General features: G+C 29.0%; 6 protein-coding genes across 8 annotated transcripts; 4 read left to right on the top strand and 2 right to left on the bottom strand.

The window, feature by feature from the left end:
- Nucleotides 1-41: 41 nt before the first annotated feature.
- On the top strand, nt 42-1,910 carry LOC114943674 (B-cell receptor-associated protein 31). Of its 2 annotated transcripts, none has more exons than XM_029319344.2 (3): nt 42-351; nt 801-1,109; nt 1,222-1,910. In XM_029319344.2, the coding sequence occupies exons 2-3, from the start codon at nt 839-841 to the stop codon at nt 1,650-1,652; spliced, it is 702 nt and encodes a 233-aa protein (XP_029175177.2). In that variant the 5' UTR covers nt 42-351; nt 801-838; the 3' UTR covers nt 1,653-1,910. The 2 variants fall into 2 exon arrangements, with proteins under 2 accessions (XP_029175177.2, XP_085343610.1); XM_085487484.1 differs by lacking the exon at nt 42-351 and adding an exon at nt 408-691.
- Chchd3 (Coiled-coil-helix-coiled-coil-helix domain containing 3) lies at nt 1,806-3,999 on the bottom strand. The gene is made up of 3 exons (XM_029319348.2): nt 3,869-3,999; nt 3,348-3,791; nt 1,806-3,026 (listed from the first exon to the last, which is right to left on the bottom strand). Exons 2-3 carry the CDS (start codon nt 3,757-3,759, stop codon nt 2,848-2,850), a joined length of 591 nt encoding a protein of 196 aa, XP_029175181.1. The 5' UTR covers nt 3,760-3,791; nt 3,869-3,999; the 3' UTR covers nt 1,806-2,847.
- Nucleotides 4,000-4,078: 79 nt separating this feature from the next.
- Nucleotides 4,079-7,697, top strand: Nmd3 (60S ribosomal export protein NMD3). Of its 2 annotated transcripts, none has more exons than XM_029319345.2 (12): nt 4,079-4,162; nt 4,553-4,612; nt 4,695-4,829; nt 4,915-5,065; nt 5,311-5,445; nt 5,571-5,679; nt 5,763-5,913; nt 5,998-6,140; nt 6,239-6,390; nt 6,749-6,864; nt 6,979-7,155; nt 7,237-7,697. In XM_029319345.2, exons 2-12 carry the CDS (start codon nt 4,563-4,565, stop codon nt 7,430-7,432), a joined length of 1,515 nt encoding a protein of 504 aa, XP_029175178.1. In that variant the 5' UTR covers nt 4,079-4,162; nt 4,553-4,562; the 3' UTR covers nt 7,433-7,697. The 2 variants fall into 2 exon arrangements, with proteins under 2 accessions (XP_029175178.1, XP_029175180.1); XM_029319347.2 differs by having other exon boundaries at nt 4,114-4,162; nt 4,563-4,612.
- Nucleotides 7,698-8,016: 319 nt separating this feature from the next.
- LOC114943651 (sphingomyelin phosphodiesterase) lies at nt 8,017-11,645 on the top strand. Its single transcript, XM_029319309.2, has 8 exons — nt 8,017-8,147; nt 8,921-9,231; nt 9,465-9,848; nt 9,931-10,103; nt 10,211-10,411; nt 10,697-11,045; nt 11,130-11,320; nt 11,391-11,645. The coding sequence occupies exons 1-8, from the start codon at nt 8,075-8,077 to the stop codon at nt 11,506-11,508; spliced, it is 1,800 nt and encodes a 599-aa protein (XP_029175142.1). The 5' UTR covers nt 8,017-8,074; the 3' UTR covers nt 11,509-11,645.
- On the bottom strand, nt 11,411-13,440 carry Uqcc1 (Ubiquinol-cytochrome c reductase complex assembly factor 1). Its single transcript, XM_029319359.2, has 6 exons — nt 13,319-13,440; nt 12,938-13,153; nt 12,736-12,808; nt 12,318-12,484; nt 12,015-12,209; nt 11,411-11,875 (listed from the first exon to the last, which is right to left on the bottom strand). The coding sequence occupies exons 1-6, from the start codon at nt 13,349-13,351 to the stop codon at nt 11,780-11,782; spliced, it is 780 nt and encodes a 259-aa protein (XP_029175192.1). The 5' UTR covers nt 13,352-13,440; the 3' UTR covers nt 11,411-11,779.
- A 3-nt stretch (nt 13,441-13,443) lies between these two features.
- On the top strand, nt 13,444-17,893 carry LOC114943686 (uncharacterized). The gene is made up of 9 exons (XM_029319357.2): nt 13,444-13,825; nt 14,203-14,541; nt 14,619-14,945; nt 15,087-15,255; nt 15,333-15,473; nt 15,662-15,822; nt 15,922-16,180; nt 16,268-16,645; nt 16,908-17,893. The coding sequence occupies exons 2-9, from the start codon at nt 14,206-14,208 to the stop codon at nt 17,882-17,884; spliced, it is 2,748 nt and encodes a 915-aa protein (XP_029175190.2). The 5' UTR covers nt 13,444-13,825; nt 14,203-14,205; the 3' UTR covers nt 17,885-17,893.
- Nucleotides 17,894-18,570: the final 677 nt, after the last annotated feature.

The raw sequence follows: 18,570 nt of genomic DNA on the forward strand, positions 1-18,570 counted from the left end.
GTCTGGGGGCGCACTAGTGCACGCGGCCGCTGAATCCCGGTGGTCGCTCTCTTGTTTCTTTCTGCAGAGAGATAAAATTTTGCAATTTGTGCGAAGCTTTACCGCGATGACGTCACCGTACACGGTTTATTTATAAGATAGCCGACGACGTTCTCCGATTCGTACTTCGAACTTGTGTTCGTGCACCTGCACGTCGCAAAAAACCGCAAGCCACATCGCGTATTCCACAGTTTCGCGTCGTCCTCGAGGAAAGTACGTGAATCTATAAATAGAGCCTGAGCCAACAAACAAAGTACCGCTGCAAAGTTTGTTTCGACGTTCAGCGTTAAAATTGTCGCTATTAAAAACAAGGTTGGTTTTATTCGAGAGTTGCAAATGCTTCGACATATCCGAGAGATCCTTTGACATTTCGCGATCTTTAATGCTATAAAAGGTATTTTTGATGTCCGCGTTGTTCTAAAAAAAGATCTGCCGGCTCCTGAAAATTGATAGACTAGTCGCGGCGACCGATAAGATTCCGCGAATCTCGTGTACATCTCGGGCAAATCGACGTGTCATATAACTGATTTCATCGAGAACCACGTCAGTTTTTGCAGACTTGCGTATAAATAGATAATTAATGTTGCAGTGATATGAGTCAACATTTTTTCTTCATACAATTATCGTTACAAAACACTTCATACAAACGCAAGTAGGAAACACTGTGATGGAAAATAAATTCAATTTTATAACGAAAAACAAAATTTTTTTGAAGATTTTAAAATGTAATAATTAACTTGTGTGTTTTATATTATTTTCAGATATTTGCGTATAAACGAAAAGAAACTAAGAAATAAACATGAGTTTACAGTGGACACTCATTGCTGGTTTTCTGTATATTGAAGTTGCTATAGTTCTTCTTCTGGTATTACCAGTAGCTTCGCCAACTAGATGGCAAAAGCTCTTTAAATCTCGTTTCTTGCAAAGTCTAAGCAACCAAGCCTCCGTTTATTTTGTGATTCTACTTGGCATCTTGGTTCTCTTTCTACTGGATGCTATTCGAGAAATGCGAAAATATTCCAAAAATGGAGATCACACAGAGCATCATCAATTAAATTTAGAAATGCAAGGTAAATTATTATATATAGCATTGTATTTAATCGCATTTAAATATCACATGCTTATCTACTAATTGTAGCATTATTATATCTTTTAATATATTGCTCTTTTTTTTTTTTATAGAAAACATGCGGCTGTTCCGTGCACAGAGAAACTTCTACATATCTGGCTTTGCGCTATTTTTGAGTTTGGTGATACGGCGTCTTGTTATTTTGATATCCACTCAAGCTACATTACTTGCGCAAAATGAAGCAGCCATGCGACAAGCTCAATCTGCAACAACCACAGCTAGGAGCTTACTGTCCCAGAGGACAATTGGGGAAAGTGCACAGAATGATTCTAATGAAGCACATGACAAACAAGTTTCAGAATTGAAAAATCAGATTAAAGAATTGCAAGTTAAAAATTTGGAACTCGAGAATAATTTAACTAAAGAAAAAAAAGATAAAGAAGCGGTAAAATCGCAGGCAGATTCAGTTGCAAAAGAATACGATCGTTTGTCTCGCGAACACGCAAAACTTACGCAGTCGAGTAGCGATAAGAAAAGCGATTGAATGTTTTTTGAAGATTTGTTCTGAAATCTTTTTTTTTATTTTTACTTTATTGTTTTATTTTTACTTTATTGTTTTGCTCACAGTCGCAGCTCTAAGTCTTAAGACATTGTTATGTTGTATTGAATTTTGTGTTGCATAATTTTTGAACAAGAACCACATTTCACGAGTTACAATTAAAATATATTTATAAGTTTCGTTAAAAGGTTGTATATAAAAATATTAATGTAATGTGCCTCATAATACACATTATATATCCTTTTTCCAGTTTTGTGCACTTTCTGCATATAAAGCCTGAACTTACATTTTGTGATTTGCAATGCTGCTACATATAAGTTAATTAAAATTAGTAAGTCTGATTTTTTTTGTAAAGAGAAAAACAATTTCTTTATATTTGTTTTTGCAAAAGTATTATACAAATTTTAATTATAACAGTAAATGTCAATTTTATTTATTTTATATTGCATGAAAATTATTTCTGAATATTGCATGCCATACATTGGCAATTATTAATAGTGTATAAATAGAATATTTTACATACATCTTAGACAATATATTTCAAATGTACTTCCAATTTTGCATTTGCAACATTTTCTCGTTTTATATATTTACTGATAATCTTACGAAATCGTATATTATGGAATAATATTATTTTCTATAATGCTGTATTTGTAGGCCTTTATTTGGGTCATCTACCCTAGATTTATGCTGTATATATTTTGATCTATGAATAGAACTGTACTGAGAACCTCGAAATAACAAGTTGTTCAGGTTGCTTTTCATAACATACATAATATTTTCCTGCATAACTATGATAAACCCCGTTATTTTAATGAACAAATCTTGTGCCTTATAACACATAAAATTGTATTCTGTTATCCAGCTCTGGAGAAAAACGCTATTAAAATGTTTGGAAACGAAAAGAGAAACTTTGTGTTTGATGCTTAACAATATTTATCTCATATATGTAACATCTCTCATTTTATTACAAATTGTAATATATATATTCTTCAAATAATTTATTTTTTTACATTTTCCTCCACGTGTTCTTTGCTTTTATACTACTTTTTATCAGCAATATTCTGCCGAATTAAAATAAGCACTTTAGAGGCATTATTACCTTATCATACAATTTATTATTTGTTGACTAAATGTCCTTTGTATCCATGAAGCACATAAAAGTAGAGATAGAAATATATTACGAACGCGCTTCAATCACACGTGTATAATGCACGTTCCAGACACAATTTGAAAATTCTTCTACCAAGTTTGAACATTTGAGAGTCTCCTTAGGATGATCCTGGAAACACTTTAGGACTTTATTACTACCTTCCAGACATGGTTGCACCGCACCTTGGATATCAACAGATTTTTGCCCTATAACAAATAACACAATAAATTTACACAAACCCAGGAGACAATATTTATAATCTAATATTTAAGCATTGAATTATTAAATTATATTTTAATTTGTTGACTCAAGTAATTAAAGCAAGAAACACATATCTATTATTTTATACATAAAATCAATTTTTCTATACCATAATTTTTCTATTATCATATATTTTAAAAAGCAAATGTCAATAAAATGTTATTATTAGATGTTAGTTAATACAAGATTTTTGATAAATATACACAAACAAAGGTAGGGCAAAAATTAAGAAAATAAATCAATTTTTGCAATATCTAAAGACTCACCAGTCTTAGTAACAGACGTTTCATTGGCAGCTTTCTTGTACTCGTCCTCTAAGACACGATTAACTTTCTGGTAACCATCCTCTAGGTTCTGCAACCTCCTGTGCCAGTATTGATCTTGCTTCTTCAACTCTTGCTCCATGTGTTGTTGCATTTGAAGCGCGGAAACTGTCAATTCAGGATAATACACCGGCTGTCCGGATGTCACAGCAACAGCAGGAGGTGCTGCACTAGGAGGTGCTGTTTGCCGGACCTTCGACGAGTCGGGTCTCGGAGGATCCGTCGAGGATTCGTTGACCTCGGAACCGTCCCGTTGTTGAGCGAGACGCTGCACAATCGCGTTTGACACCTTGATCACACCGACCTCCTCCTCGTTCGAGATGGTCAACTTGCGAGCACTCTGGCCGGAGCCCATCTTCGGGGTCCTAGCTTAGCAGCCCGCCGAAACTTGACAATTTTGAGAGTCACTCTGTTCTTAATCTATAGAAAATAATCGCGGTCTCTTTTAACGAGGCGATACTTACAGCATCGTTTTTTTATTATCCCGTCGAGTCTTATTTTTTTTAATCCATTGACAGCGAGCGAGTGTCGTCAAAAAAATGAAGTTACATAAAATACTCGGAATCTTAAACCCTTCCACCGCCTTCCAGAGTCTTGTTCCAAAATCTACTCGTCCGAGTGACGTAACGCTCGATTGGCCAATCAGAATGACAGAAACAAAAATTTCTCTTCCTTCTGATTGGTCGATCATAATTTATTCTGCTTCGACAACATTTTCGAACGCAGTCTAATATAATTATACTTTATCCTACCACGCGGTTAGTATCTCGTTTTATTGGAGTAATTTTTCGTTTTTTAATTGAAAAAAAATGCTCCGAATAATTCTAGGCAAAAACTTTTGTTCGAATACTTGAAATTTGTCTATGTGTTGGAAAGAAATTAAATTTTGTCCAAAAGAAAATCAAACTTTTCTAAATATAACCTAGAAAGGAGATTTTTATGTCTATATAATTTATAACTTATATATATAATAATAAAAGAAAAATTAGAAAGATAAATGAGAATAAAAATAAAAAAAAGAGACTTTAAGATTTTATGTATGTGTTAAATATGACATCATTTTAAATGTCACATATTGTACTCTTGTGTTTATTTATGAAAAGAAAGCGTACATAAAATATGTTTTATGATATTTACGTTTTTTTTAGCTGCATATAGATGAATAAAATGGAGTACATTGAAGAGATACCTGAAACTAAGAACATGATGTATGTACATATGATTATATATAAAATATTCTGATGAGATAAAAGTTAGTTCTTGCATGTATAAATAATTATTAATCTGCAGCCTTTGCTGTGATTGTGGGACTCTCATCGAGCCAAATCCAGCCAATATGTGCGTAATGTGCTTGCGTAACCACGTCGACATTACAGAGGGAATTCCTAAACAAGCTACCTTACAGTTTTGTAAGAATTGCGAAAGGTTCGATATTTCTTGAATAGATATTAAAAATTTAACATTACATATAAATAATGATTTGATTGTTTCAATTAATATTACATGACAGATATCTTCAGCCACCTACTGAATGGATTCATGCTGCATTAGAATCTAAAGAGCTCTTAACACTGTGTTTAAAGAAATTGAAAGGATTAAATCGTGTGAAATTGATAGATGCTGGATTTATATGGACAGAACCAAATTCCAAAAGATTAAAAGTAAGTCCATTGTATGTATAATACAGTTAAAATTTAGAAAATTATAATACTTATGTACAACTAATAAATTAGAATTATAATTTAAATTAATATTGAATTGAATAAGTATTAATTGTTAATATATAATGCATGCAATAGATACTTAAATAAAAGTATAACTTATTACATACAATGACTATATTTACTATACAGATAGTATTTATAATATTTAATAGTAATTATTTATTTTTAATATTTTTTTATAGGTGAAATTAACTGTTCATGCAGAGGTAGTTGGTGGTGCAGTTCTGCAGCAAGTATTTGTGGTTGAATATATTGTGAATCATCAAATGTGCAATGATTGTCATCGTACAGAGGCTAAAGATTACTGGCGTGCGAGTGTAAGTTTGCAATTTAAGAATTTGTGAAAGAGACTTAAAAGCCAATTGATTATATTTAACCTTCTTGTACACATGCACACATACAATGTGATATGTACATATATATACATATATATCTTTTACAGGTACAAGTTCGACAAAAAGCAATAAACAAAAAAACCTTTTTTTACTTGGAACAGCTTATATTAAAACATAAGGCACATGAACAAACACTGGGTATAAAGCCTATTTATGGTAAAAAATATTTTACAAGAACTTTTGTGTATTACCAAATAAGAGTTACATATATATCTAAAATCTTTTTGTAATATTTACAGACGGTTTGGATTTTTTCTATACAAATGAATCTGCAGCCAGAAAAATGGTTGATTTTTTACTGACAGTCATCCCATGTCAGTATCAACATTCCAAAAAATTGATTTCATATGATTGTCATAGTAACATATACAATTACAAATTTACATACAGGTAAATATATATATATATATATATATATATATGCACATTAGTATGCATTTCAATTTTATTTAATAATTTTTTTATGCCGAATAGTGTCGAAATTGTTCCAATCTCCAAAGATAGCATAGTCTGCCTACCACGAAAGTTAACGCAGCAATTGGGTGGAATCAGTCCTATCTGTTTGGTATACAAAATTACAAATTCTGTGCATCTTATAGATGTTTCATCAGGACAAAGTAAGCCACAATATTAGTACTTTGAGTACTTATAGTTAGTAATTTTAATGATAGAATTAATTTAATTCATCATATAAACAGCAGTTTCATTTTTCTAGTTGCTGAAGTAAACGCGACTACCTACTGGAGACATAATTTCAATAGTATATGTAATCCGAAACAATTAACAGAGTTTGTTGTGATGGATATTGAACCAATAAAATATACAGATATAAAAACTTTCCCAGGGCAAGGATCTATTTCTAAGAAAGTAAGTCTTCTTCCTGTATAAAATATTTCAATCAGTCACATTTAACTTTCTATATTATTCAAACTTATAACTTATAATTATTGAAGAAAGACTATTTATGTTGTATGCATTATTTAATTCAATATATATTTTAATCAAGAAAAAGTAAATATATATATTTCTGTAAATACGCGTTTGATTTATCTTATAAAAGAAAAATATATTTTAATGAATGTTTAAGTTTTTCATTATACATGGTTCATAAACATAAGCATATATATCTTGTTAACAATAGGAATTTTTATATTTCATTCTAGATGAGTTTACTATGTATAATTAATTTAAAAAACTCTTGAATTCACTATATGATTATTTCTAGCACGTCATAGCGGACGCGTGGCTAGTAAAAGCATCCGAATTAGGCATAAACGATAATCCAATTCACACACGTACGCATTTGGGCCATGTACTTAAACCAGGTGATTCGGTCTTAGGGTAAGATTCTGAAAATTAATTTATAATAAATCTACAGTATGTAATATTATAATAATCATTGACAAATAGGAGTATATATACATATATAAGTTATTTCTCGTTATATTGTTGCAGCTATTCTTTAAAAGATAGTAATATCAACGATACCAATTTCGATAAACTAAGCGAAGATGTAGTACCCGATATTGTTCTGGTGAAAAAGTTTTATGACAAGGTGGCTCGTCGCAGGGCGAGAGTCTGGAAGTTGAAACATATCGCTGATGAAGTATTGAGTATGAGTACCGAGAATAAGTAAGAAATTATATATATATAAAATTTACAATACATATTGTATATGCAAATTATCTCACATGAAATGATTTTAATTTACAGTGAGTATAATGAATTCCTCGACGATTTGGAAGAAGACCCGGAATTGAGGCAGAACATCAATATATTTCGAGACTCTAGGAAACAGATTCCTGTTGATACTAATGAAATAGATCCGAGTATTCCGCAGATTACACTCGAAGAAATGTTAGACGATCTTGTAATAGAAGATACCGAAATGACCGAAGTTGCCGAATAAAAAATAGTATATTTGGAAGAATAATCTGTTTTGTAAGTTACATCTATAAAAAGTATACTAACGAAAACTTTCAAAATATATATTTTTGTAGAACTTGGCAATGAATCACTACATGTTTTTTTTGGTAATTTACATGTAATAATAATTTAATGTTTAATTGTAAGATTATGATAATTAAATCTATTACTTATTATATCGTTTTTACGCGATATATATTTTATGTATAAATAATCGATACAAATAAAATGAATAATAATATAAATAATTGAGTTTTTTTCTATATTTATGATTATAGAAGTGTTAATAGAATACATATATGTTATGTGTAATATTTTTAAAGCGTTAGTAGAACAAACAATCAGCATGTCCAATAAGGAATATTTCAATTCTCAACTGCGAAAATAAGCTAGATAAATATATTTTGCAAATATTTTCACGCGATAATTTGTTTATATATATGTATATACATATATGTTAGATTAAAGAGAGAGTTACTATAATCAACCGTATCAATATTAAAGAGGGAGTTAATGATGATAAAAGTGGGGAATTATCTTAAAGATATATAATAACGCTTTCGCATTACTTATACAATCGTTGTTTACTACAGTGATGTATTGATTCCAATTCAGTGGTATCAATATGCAGTTTTATAAAGTATTATTTTTTGCATTTTTATTAAAAATTGCAAATAGTGATGTAACTATTAATAAAGGTATAAAAAAGCTAATATAATTATTTAATTATTTAATATAATTACGATTAATACTTTGATATTCTAATCAGTATTTATACGTACATACATACATACATATATAAACATTTATAGCTTTTTATATATATATATATATATGAGATTTGATTTATTGATGCTTAGTTTTATAATCAAATTGATTGAATAATTAAATAATAGTTATGTCAGATAATTTGATCGAAAATAACACACATACATATATATAAAACATATTTAAATACATATTTATAACATTATTTTTATTAATTTATTATTATTATTATTATTATTATTATTATTATTATTATTATTATTAAGAAATACACGTAAATGATTTTTTGCATTAAAAGACTAATTCAGATTATCAGTTTATTGTGTTCATCGATGATTACATTGTTGACAGCAACTTGATTTTGATAATATGATAATATCATTAAAAGATTAAAGTTATCAATTGCTTTTATTCATCAATCAAGGGGAGATTAAATAAGCTATTTTAACATACAAAACACTTCAGAAAAAATATATATCTCATATATATATACATTCTAGAATATTAATTTTATAGAATTCTATAAAAAAATCACAAGAAAGCATTATATTTTGCATAAGATAAAGAATATATTTGCATAAGATAAAGAATATATAAAAATGTTATATTTATTATATTATTATTTACTCTAAAATAAATAAAATGAATAAAGAATATTATATCTTATATCATCTTATATTTTATATCTGCATATGTTTTATAGATGAGATGATATTACGCTTTAGCGGTGCAATTAATAATTGGGTACAAACAGGAGAAGAGTCTGAGGAGTTTCAAAATTTACTCAATAATCTAACTCTTCCAATTAATTTACACCGTATAAATTGGCGTAGTTCCACCAGTGAAAGCAGCAATGCTATTTGTACACTATGTCGTACCGTCTTCAATACTTTCATAGAATTTCGTAGAAAAGGCATGTCGGCAAATTATATAAAATCTAATGTAATTAAACTTTGTACTCGATTGAATGTTGAAACAGAAAATGTCTGCACTGGTGTGGTGACTCTGCATTTAGTAAGTAAATTATTATATTCTTTTTTATATGCATTATATAAATTTCAAATGAATCAAATAATATAAATAATATTGCAAATTTTTATCATGTTTTTTGTTAATTTTTATAATATAGGTGATATCATGCGATACTGATATCTTTTGTTATCATTCTTATCTATTACATATTTTGATTTGTGTAAACACTTATATGTATAAATTTAATCTTATCACTAAGCATCTCTTATTTGCAGCCAATAATTTTGCATATCGTAGACACAAAACCAAATTTAACAGCGTCTACAATTTGCGGAGTTATATTGGAATCACAATCTTGCCCACTTACTGATGACGAGTTCGAGTGGACAGTCAATATTGATAGTAGTCCTCCAAAATTGGTCGATGCTGATGAGAGCGAGGAGAGTATAAACATAATACAAATAACAGATATCCATTACGATCCTAACTACGAACCTAATGGTAACGCAAATTGTAATGAACCAACATGTTGTCGAAAAGGACAAAATGTTACAAATACAAGTAACAAAGTGGCAGGCTACTGGGGGGATTATAATTATTGCGATAGTCCATGGCATGCTGTGGTTGATATTTTGGAACAGATTAGGGATACACATCAGGTACACAGAAAAAACCTACATTATATATTATTTGTAATTGTTAAAAATGCATCTCATTTGCATTTTAAATTTTAATCCCCAGAATATCTCCTACATTTATTTCACTGGTGATATAGTAGATCATGGTGTGTGGGAAACCTCTGCTTTCGGAAATATCGTGAGCCTTTACAAGAGTTATTCTAGAATCTATGAAACATTCAGAAATACACCGGTATATCCTATTCTGGGTAATCATGAGGCACATCCTGTAAACTTGTAAGATATCTAATTATTTTATCAATAAATATAGATATGCTTTTTTTGTTAATTTCAATTTATTGTTGCACTTATAGATATTAATTATTTCGTAAAATTTTTTCTAGATACGCGCCTAAAAGTGTCACCGATAACAAGATAAACACACAATGGCTATTTAACGCAACGGCTGATTTATGGATCAATGTGGGATGGTTACCAGAATCTACTCGTCTTACTATTCTAGAAGGCGGATATTATACGATTTCACCTAAAAAAGGATTTAGAATTATAGCATTAAACAGCAACGTTTGTTATTCTGCTAATTGGTGAGTCTACAATATCCTTTTTTTAGTTTTAACAATTTTTTATTTTATATATATTTTTGCTTTTTTATTCTTTCTCTCTTTATCTCAAAAGGATATGCGTATACGAATCTAAAAAAAAGAATTAAAAAAACTTATGAGCATAAAGATAGATAAAAATTAGATAATATATCAAAACATATATTTTTAAAATCACCATGTATTAATTTTATCTAATAAAAATACCAATAAAATAGCACATAAATATTATTATTTATCTTTTAATAATAAAAAAAAAACAATTTGTAGGTGGTTGTGGTATCAACCAAGAGATCCTTACGGTCAACTGCAGTGGTTAGCAGATACCCTTTTGCAGGCCGAAAAGGACGGCGAGTTTGTGCATATATTGGCGCACATTCCGTCCAATAACGAATGCCATTCTACATGGAAAAGAGAATACCTTAAAATTGTAGATAGATTTGCCCGAATTATTAAAGCACAATTTAACGGCCATACACATAACGATGAGATACTGTTGTTTTACAGCAACGATAATAGTACGACGATAAATAACGTTGCTTGGAATGGTGGTAGCGCAACTCCCTCCACAAAGTTAAATCCCAACTATAAGCTGTATATTGTTGACAATAAAAATTATGTGAGTGTTCTATCGTTTATCAGTAAAATACAATTTATATAAAGAGTCACTCTTAATCTTTAACATGTAATAAAACTGTTACAGGCAGTAAAGGATATAGAGACCTGGATGTATAATTTAACTGAAGCAAACGCAAATGCTCCTCGAAGACCCTCATGGTACAAGTCGTATTCATTTAAAGAGGAATATGACATTCCTGACTTGTCATACAATTCATTACACAATTGGCTGCATAAACTAATACAAGATGACAATTTGTTAAGTCGCTACTACAGGTAATGTACAGGGATTTATATGAAACAGCTGTTAAATATATCATGTCTCATTCAATAATGATTGATTTAGGAACTTTTTCAAACGTGCTGAACCATCATTGAACAAAGAGTGTGATACAAAATGCATGAGAGCTTATGTGTGCCGTGTAATTACAAGTCTGGGGGATCACAGAACATATTGCAATTAAATGTGTTACTTAAGAAATATATTATTAAGAATTAATACTCTACTCTGGAGTAACATATTGTATATAATACTCGATGTAATACAAATATTGTGAAAAATTAGTATTTCTAGAGAAAATAACACTTTATGAAAAAACAACATTCTATATTTTATTATTACTATAATCACTACTATTTATTACAGTAATTTTTCATTATTATAATTTGTATTTACAAGAACATATTTCAATATCTGCTATTTATAAAAATCTGTATTAACATTTTGAAAAATAATTAATAGTGATGCTTGCATACATCTTTTATGTCTATTAATTTAAAAATGGGTATTTTTAAAATTTCATGAGTTGGTAACTTATCAAATAAACAGATCTGCAAAATGAATAATAAACGAAGCGAGTTAAGAAGTGACACTTTGTAAAGTATCATATCAAGCAAGTCATGGCAAGTTATCGATTTATACCAATATAGGAATAAATTCTGCTAAATATTATGTATTATTAAAACTTACCTGTTTTCTAACATAAATAACAAGGGTTTCAACATGTTCTGGATTATTACATTCCAAACAAAAGAATCTCCTCCATAATGCTCCTGCTAATACTTTATCATCAGATTGTATGCCTTCATCATATCCTATTAAAGCAGCGTTGAATTGTTCTGATAATTCTTTTATTTGCTTATTCTTAGTTTTTTCAGTGATTGTCTGCAATTATCATATTTAATAATCAGTAAAGAATAGTCATTGAAGAACTATGATAAGTATATATGTATAGAAAAATAAATGATAACACACTAAAAGTATGTTACTTACACCTAAATTTTCTACTCTGGCATTTGTATCTTCCCATAGTATAGTTACTACACTATTTCTGACTATTTTGCCAACATTGCCTTCAGCCATGTAGCGAACCATTATCATCCATACATGAAGTTCTGTCACCAGAAACCAAGAGAAAAATGTATCTGGCATGTTAAAATCTAGAGAACATATTTAAAATTAAAATCATAGATGGAAATTAGATATTAAATATTCAAATTATAACACACTAAAACTGTAACACAACAAATTATCAAAGAACACATTTATTAATGATAAGTTTTAATTTAATGATTATTAAAACAAATAAATATTTAAATAATTTTATCAATAAGTTATACATATATGTATGATTAATTTAGGATATCAGAAATAAAATATAAGAAATTTATTATCGATAAAAGAAACTTACATTTGTAGAAAAAGGGGTAATCTATTTGAGCCATTACTGTTTCATATACTCGTTGGCCAAGTGCCATATATCTCTGTAAAATAAATCATTAATCAATTTAGTCTAAACTTGACACATTCTTTTGTAACAATAGCATATTATACATATGTTATTTCATGTGCATTATCTCTGTTTTTAAGCAATAAAAAAAGGAACTAATTACATATTTCTGGACGTCTAAGAGACCAATTTTCTTGAGTGTTCTTTCTATAATTCCAACCGGTCGTATAACTTCAATTGTAGACATGCAATGTACAGATGTATGAATATTTTTAGGTCCTAGTAGATGCATCGCAGAAACTCTTGGTAGCAATCTGGCAGTGCTTGTAAGAACTCCATGAATCCGAAGTGCTTTTTGCGTTAGAATTAACGCTGAATTCTAAAAAAAATACGTAATAATACATATATGTATACCATTTATTATGATGACATAAGAAAACCAAATTCTCTAATTTAGGAGTTACACAAAAATGTAACACACAAAATTACACAATTGCGAAGATTATATAAATCGATAAATAATTTAAAAGTGACATAAATGCACCTGTAAGGGAAAAAGCGTCCGTGTGACAAACATATCGATATAAATATCCTATTCGCGCTCGCCGACACGAGGAAGAGGACACATTCGTGAACGTAAAGTGCTGCCTGTCAAATTTTTGCCAGACGGTAAACGGGAGAACTTCCACATCCACGGGAAAAATGGAGGCTCGTATACGTTAATATGAGATATACCCGCGGCATTTGAGAAGAAATTTCTCCCTTGTATTTGAATAGAGTCGCGCGTTGTCGCACGAATTCGTTAAATCCGTTCATCATCTTCCGAAATCGGTCGACACGCAAGAGATGAACGTCGAGCTTGACGAGTAAAATGAAGGAGAGACACGCGATCTCTCTGGACACTGTGGTATATCTATCTGGAAAACATTACCATTGTTTCTACGGATTTTTTCTCCTCATACTTGATAATCTTATTACGCTCTGCGTGAATAGATCGGACAAAGCTCTGTAATTTGAGCAAGTGTAACTCTTTAGGATATGATTTGTATCAGTACGTTTCTCCTTTGAATTTTATATATATATATATATATATATGTGTGTGTGTATCTATAAATATAAGCTCATTAAATTTGATGAATTTCAGAGAATTGAGAGTTAGAAACCACTTTAATATTTCCAAAAGCATGCTTTTTATGCGATATGGTGCACAAATTTTGTAGATAATATGTAATTACAAACCTTTCATGTGTTTTATGCAAATTAACAGTGCGAGTCTGTATGCAGATATTGTCAGAAATGTGTAGCGGAATAATGTCATATAAGCCACTAAATAAATTAGGTGTATCACAAGATAGGCTTCAAATTATAATTGTAATCTTTAGACTTTCAAAATATTATACATTTGAAATACACAATTTGTATTTTCAGAAAATGAGATCTCTGCAGACCAAGAATAAGAACAGGAAGAAGAATGAGAAACTTGGTAAAATAAAGTTTTCTACCAAGGATAGTCTAGTTAGTCCTGATTTGTCCAGCTTACGCAAACCAATTGATACAAGTGTATCCGATCTTTACCAAGTTAGTAAACTCCTTGAGAATGGCACTGATGAGGTTAAATCTATCTTATCATATGAATGCAATATTATATATGAGTGCCGTACTTGCCACAGTTTATTTAGGAGTATTGTAAATTTGATATCCCATAAAAGAGAATATTGCAAGAAAAAATTTGATGTTACACTTCATAGGAATATTTTGCACAATTCGGTAAGTAGAGAATACTTTATTTGTTTCTTTATTATTGTTGTTACTTATCACATATATAACAAAAATGTATGTTTTAGCACTCTAGTAAAGAATCAATAATTCAAATGTTTAAAAAGGACCAGACAATAATTAAGGATAATATTAAGAATGATAGAATACTTAGGAGTCAGGTGTCAAAAGAATCACATAAAAAAGATCTGAGTAAGGTAATAGATATACTCAACAAAAGAAAAGAAGAAAATATGAATAATAATCTCTCGAGTGAATTGAAAGACACAAATTTTGACACTCCAATTGACCAGCACATTTATTTGGAATCTATAAACACAAATTGTTCTGCGGTATATCAAACTGTCAAATCATCAAACACAGAAGTTAATACTGCAAATTTAATGAAAGGACAAGTAGGTGTTATATTAAATTTGTTAATCTTTTTTATTTACCACTACTGATATTTAAAATTATATTGTACATATGATGTATTATATATTATTTACACATTTTATTTCTATTATGATTGTAACATTACTTCTTTTGGCTTTTAGCTAGCAAAAGTACAAGCCATGATAGATCAGAATACAGTCATATTAGAAAGAGAAACCTGTGAAAATCAAGAAGAAAAGAGTGATAGTCCTATTCAAACGAATATAAGTGATGAGGAGAATGAATTATTAGCAGATAGATTATCTACAAATAACTTGGCTTGCACAATATGTAAATAAACAGTTCTTATTTTTTTATTACAATTATAAAATATTTGGCAAATCTGATCAATCTCTTGGTCTTTATAGGTAATGCAAAATTTTCAACAAAGAAGACATTAACTTTTCATATGAAAACATTGCATACATCTCAGCGCTTATGTTATCCTTGTCCTTTCTGCACAAATATATTTACAAATTCATGGAGCGTTTATCGGCATTTATATAAAGGTAATTATAAAGTATATATAAGGATGTGATGCAGACATATGTAAATGTATAATAATTAGAAAGAAATATTATAATATTTACTGCAAAGGTTTAAAACATTTCTTGATATAGTAGTTTTAAAAGATTGAAATAATTTATCTCTATAATCCTCTATTCAATTATCTATATAAATTATTTTCAAATTATAGTTCATAAAAAAACTAATGAACAAGTGCGTAAATTAAGATCACACATTCAAGAAAAAGCATTTCATAGAGAAACAACTATAATGGAAGATTTAGAGAATGCTCATACAATTAAAACTTCTACTTTGGAAAATGTGATAACAAAGGATAATGATAAAACTCAGGTAACTTATTTACTAATGTTTTTGAATTATTTTTTCCTCATAATAGAAATGCACATGTTAATAATTATATTTTAATCATAATAATTCTATCTTTTATAGAAATCAATGAATCATATAGAATCTACTGTAAAGCCTCAAAGTTATAATAGACGTAAAAAAAGATTGAATAGAAAAATAACTCTATCAATTCCTTTGCAAACAATTGCTACATGTGATGAATCTACATGTGATGAAACTACGATCAGACAATCTAATGAAACATTATCAAATTCAACATCTAATAATATATTGTGTAAAGCAGAAGACATCGCTGAAACAATAGATATAAAACATGAAGTAATAGACATAAAACCACACGGTAAGAAAAATATATTAGATATTAATAACACTTAATATATACCAATAATATATACCAATTAATAATAATGTATTAAATATATATTAGATATTCATTCTGTACATGTGTCATCTACTGAGATTTGTGAGAAAAACAAGATATCCATTTGTGTCGAAAGTGTTTCTAGTCTTAGTAAAGAAGATTGGGATATGCTAGAAAAAGATAATTATCCCACTAAAAGTAATTCTACAGATAGCAATAATGATCTTCATAAAATTACACCATCAATAATGCAAAATGTTGATAATACTGAATTATTGCCTTCTGAGATTGAGAAGCAAAATAATTCTGTATCCAATATAAATTTACAATCATCTGAAGTTGTATGTACAAGTGAAATTAACTTGAACACTGAGAAGATAAAAAATAAAAAAGGAAAAATACCAGATCATCAATCTAATAAGATGTCATTGACAGATTCAAAAGGTGAGATTATTTAATTTGTGATTGCAATAAATTTTCGTTACATATGTATATATATTCAATAATGTAATGAAAAAATGTTTTAGTTAAATAAATAGAAATATATATATAGCAAAACTAATCATTTTAGTATAATTTAATATCAAAAATTATTTTTGTTAAATTTGAATATGTATATATTTTTTCTTGAACTAAATCACATAAATTTGATATTATCATTAGTTTATCAAATGAATCAAATTGTAATAATTTTATTAAATTTTAGAAATAGATGTGATTGAAGTCCAGGAGGATAATTCTAAGTTGCAATCTTCGCAGTCGAATGAAAAGAGACAAACTTCATTAATGGAAAAACTAGCTACCATCGCAAACTTCCAGAAACTGCAGTGCCTTCTGTGTAAACGAAAGTTTACATCTATGCCTAATCTACGTAGACATGTGGCAATTCATATTGGTTGGAACCGATATCGTTGCAAGTTATGTGATTTTAAATCTTTCATCAAATGTGATTGCGTCGCGCATTGTAACAAAATACACAATGCGCAAAACAATCGTGCAGTTATAACAGAATTAGTAATCGAAATACCACAGGATGAATATACATATAATGAAAATATTGTCATGGACGTAACTAATACAGAGGAGAATGATCTCAATATTATGGATATATCTTCATCATCAGAATCGGAAATACATGTTACAGATTTAAACAATTCAAATACATGTAATCAAAATAAAGCTACTCCTACAAATGAACAACAAGAGTCGAGTGAAAATGTTAAACATCAAGATATTGCGAACGAAAATAATGATAAAACTGCAAGAGTACAAAATTTGGCAGAGTATATGATGAATAGTGGATCAGGAGAATTAGATGATCATGATCTTAAACGAATCGTGATGGAGGTGATATTTGGTTCAAGCGATACAAGTGCAACTGCACAAACAGACTCTGATAAGTCTGCAAAAGCTAATAATAATGTCACAAAATGTACAAATGCTAATGAAAATAGTACTGCATCTGAAACTAAAAAAGCTAAGGAAGCATCTTGCTCAGTGTCAGAAGAACCTTCTATGCCTGATGATAATTTGAAACACCAACGTCCTATACGCAAACGAATAAAGCTTCTAAATGATGATTTTGTATATGATTTAAAGAAATATGCATTTCGAAAGGAGTGTATCCTTTTTAATAATTCTGAAACATTGCATATGCGAAAGAAAGCCAAATTGTACAATTGAACAATTATAATTATTTAATTATTTGATTGTATTTTATATATATATATATATATATATATATATATAATTTAATATATATATACATATATATATATTAAAAATATATTTGAAAATAATAACTTTCTAAGGTTACAGATGCTTTCAATAAATTGATTAAAAATATTAATATTTATCTGTTTAGCTAATACACGACTCACAATTCCTTCATTTTCAAGTAATTATCATTTCAGATAAAGAATATCAGAGTAAAATTAAATTTCAAAATGATACGCTTGATTGCGCTTCATATCTTCGCGGGCAAAATTTTGCGTACTATAAATGCTTTATTAATATTATACTCTAGATAATTTATTAAATTAATGACATAATTTGACATTGACATAACTTAACTAATTGTAAGACATATAACTAATTGACAATAAAGTTACTTCAGTTTCAATAAAACATTGAATATATTATAAATAAAAATTATTAATTTTCCCTCGTAAAGAAAATTTCATAAATGTACGATAATGCGGGATTTCAAATAATTACGCGGGACTTCTCTCTCTTTCGGCTTTATACATTTTATTTATATAGAAAATCTTCGCTCATCTCTCTTTCATTATTTCGCGAAGCTAGCTCTGTATAATAATATATATATTATATATAATAATAATATAGAATATTTATTATATAATATATAA

This window comes from Nylanderia fulva, unplaced genomic scaffold, assembly GCF_048542155.1.
Source record: "Nylanderia fulva isolate GAGA-0341 unplaced genomic scaffold, ASM4854215v1 Scaffold11, whole genome shotgun sequence".
Taxonomy (NCBI): domain Eukaryota; kingdom Metazoa; phylum Arthropoda; class Insecta; order Hymenoptera; family Formicidae; genus Nylanderia; species Nylanderia fulva.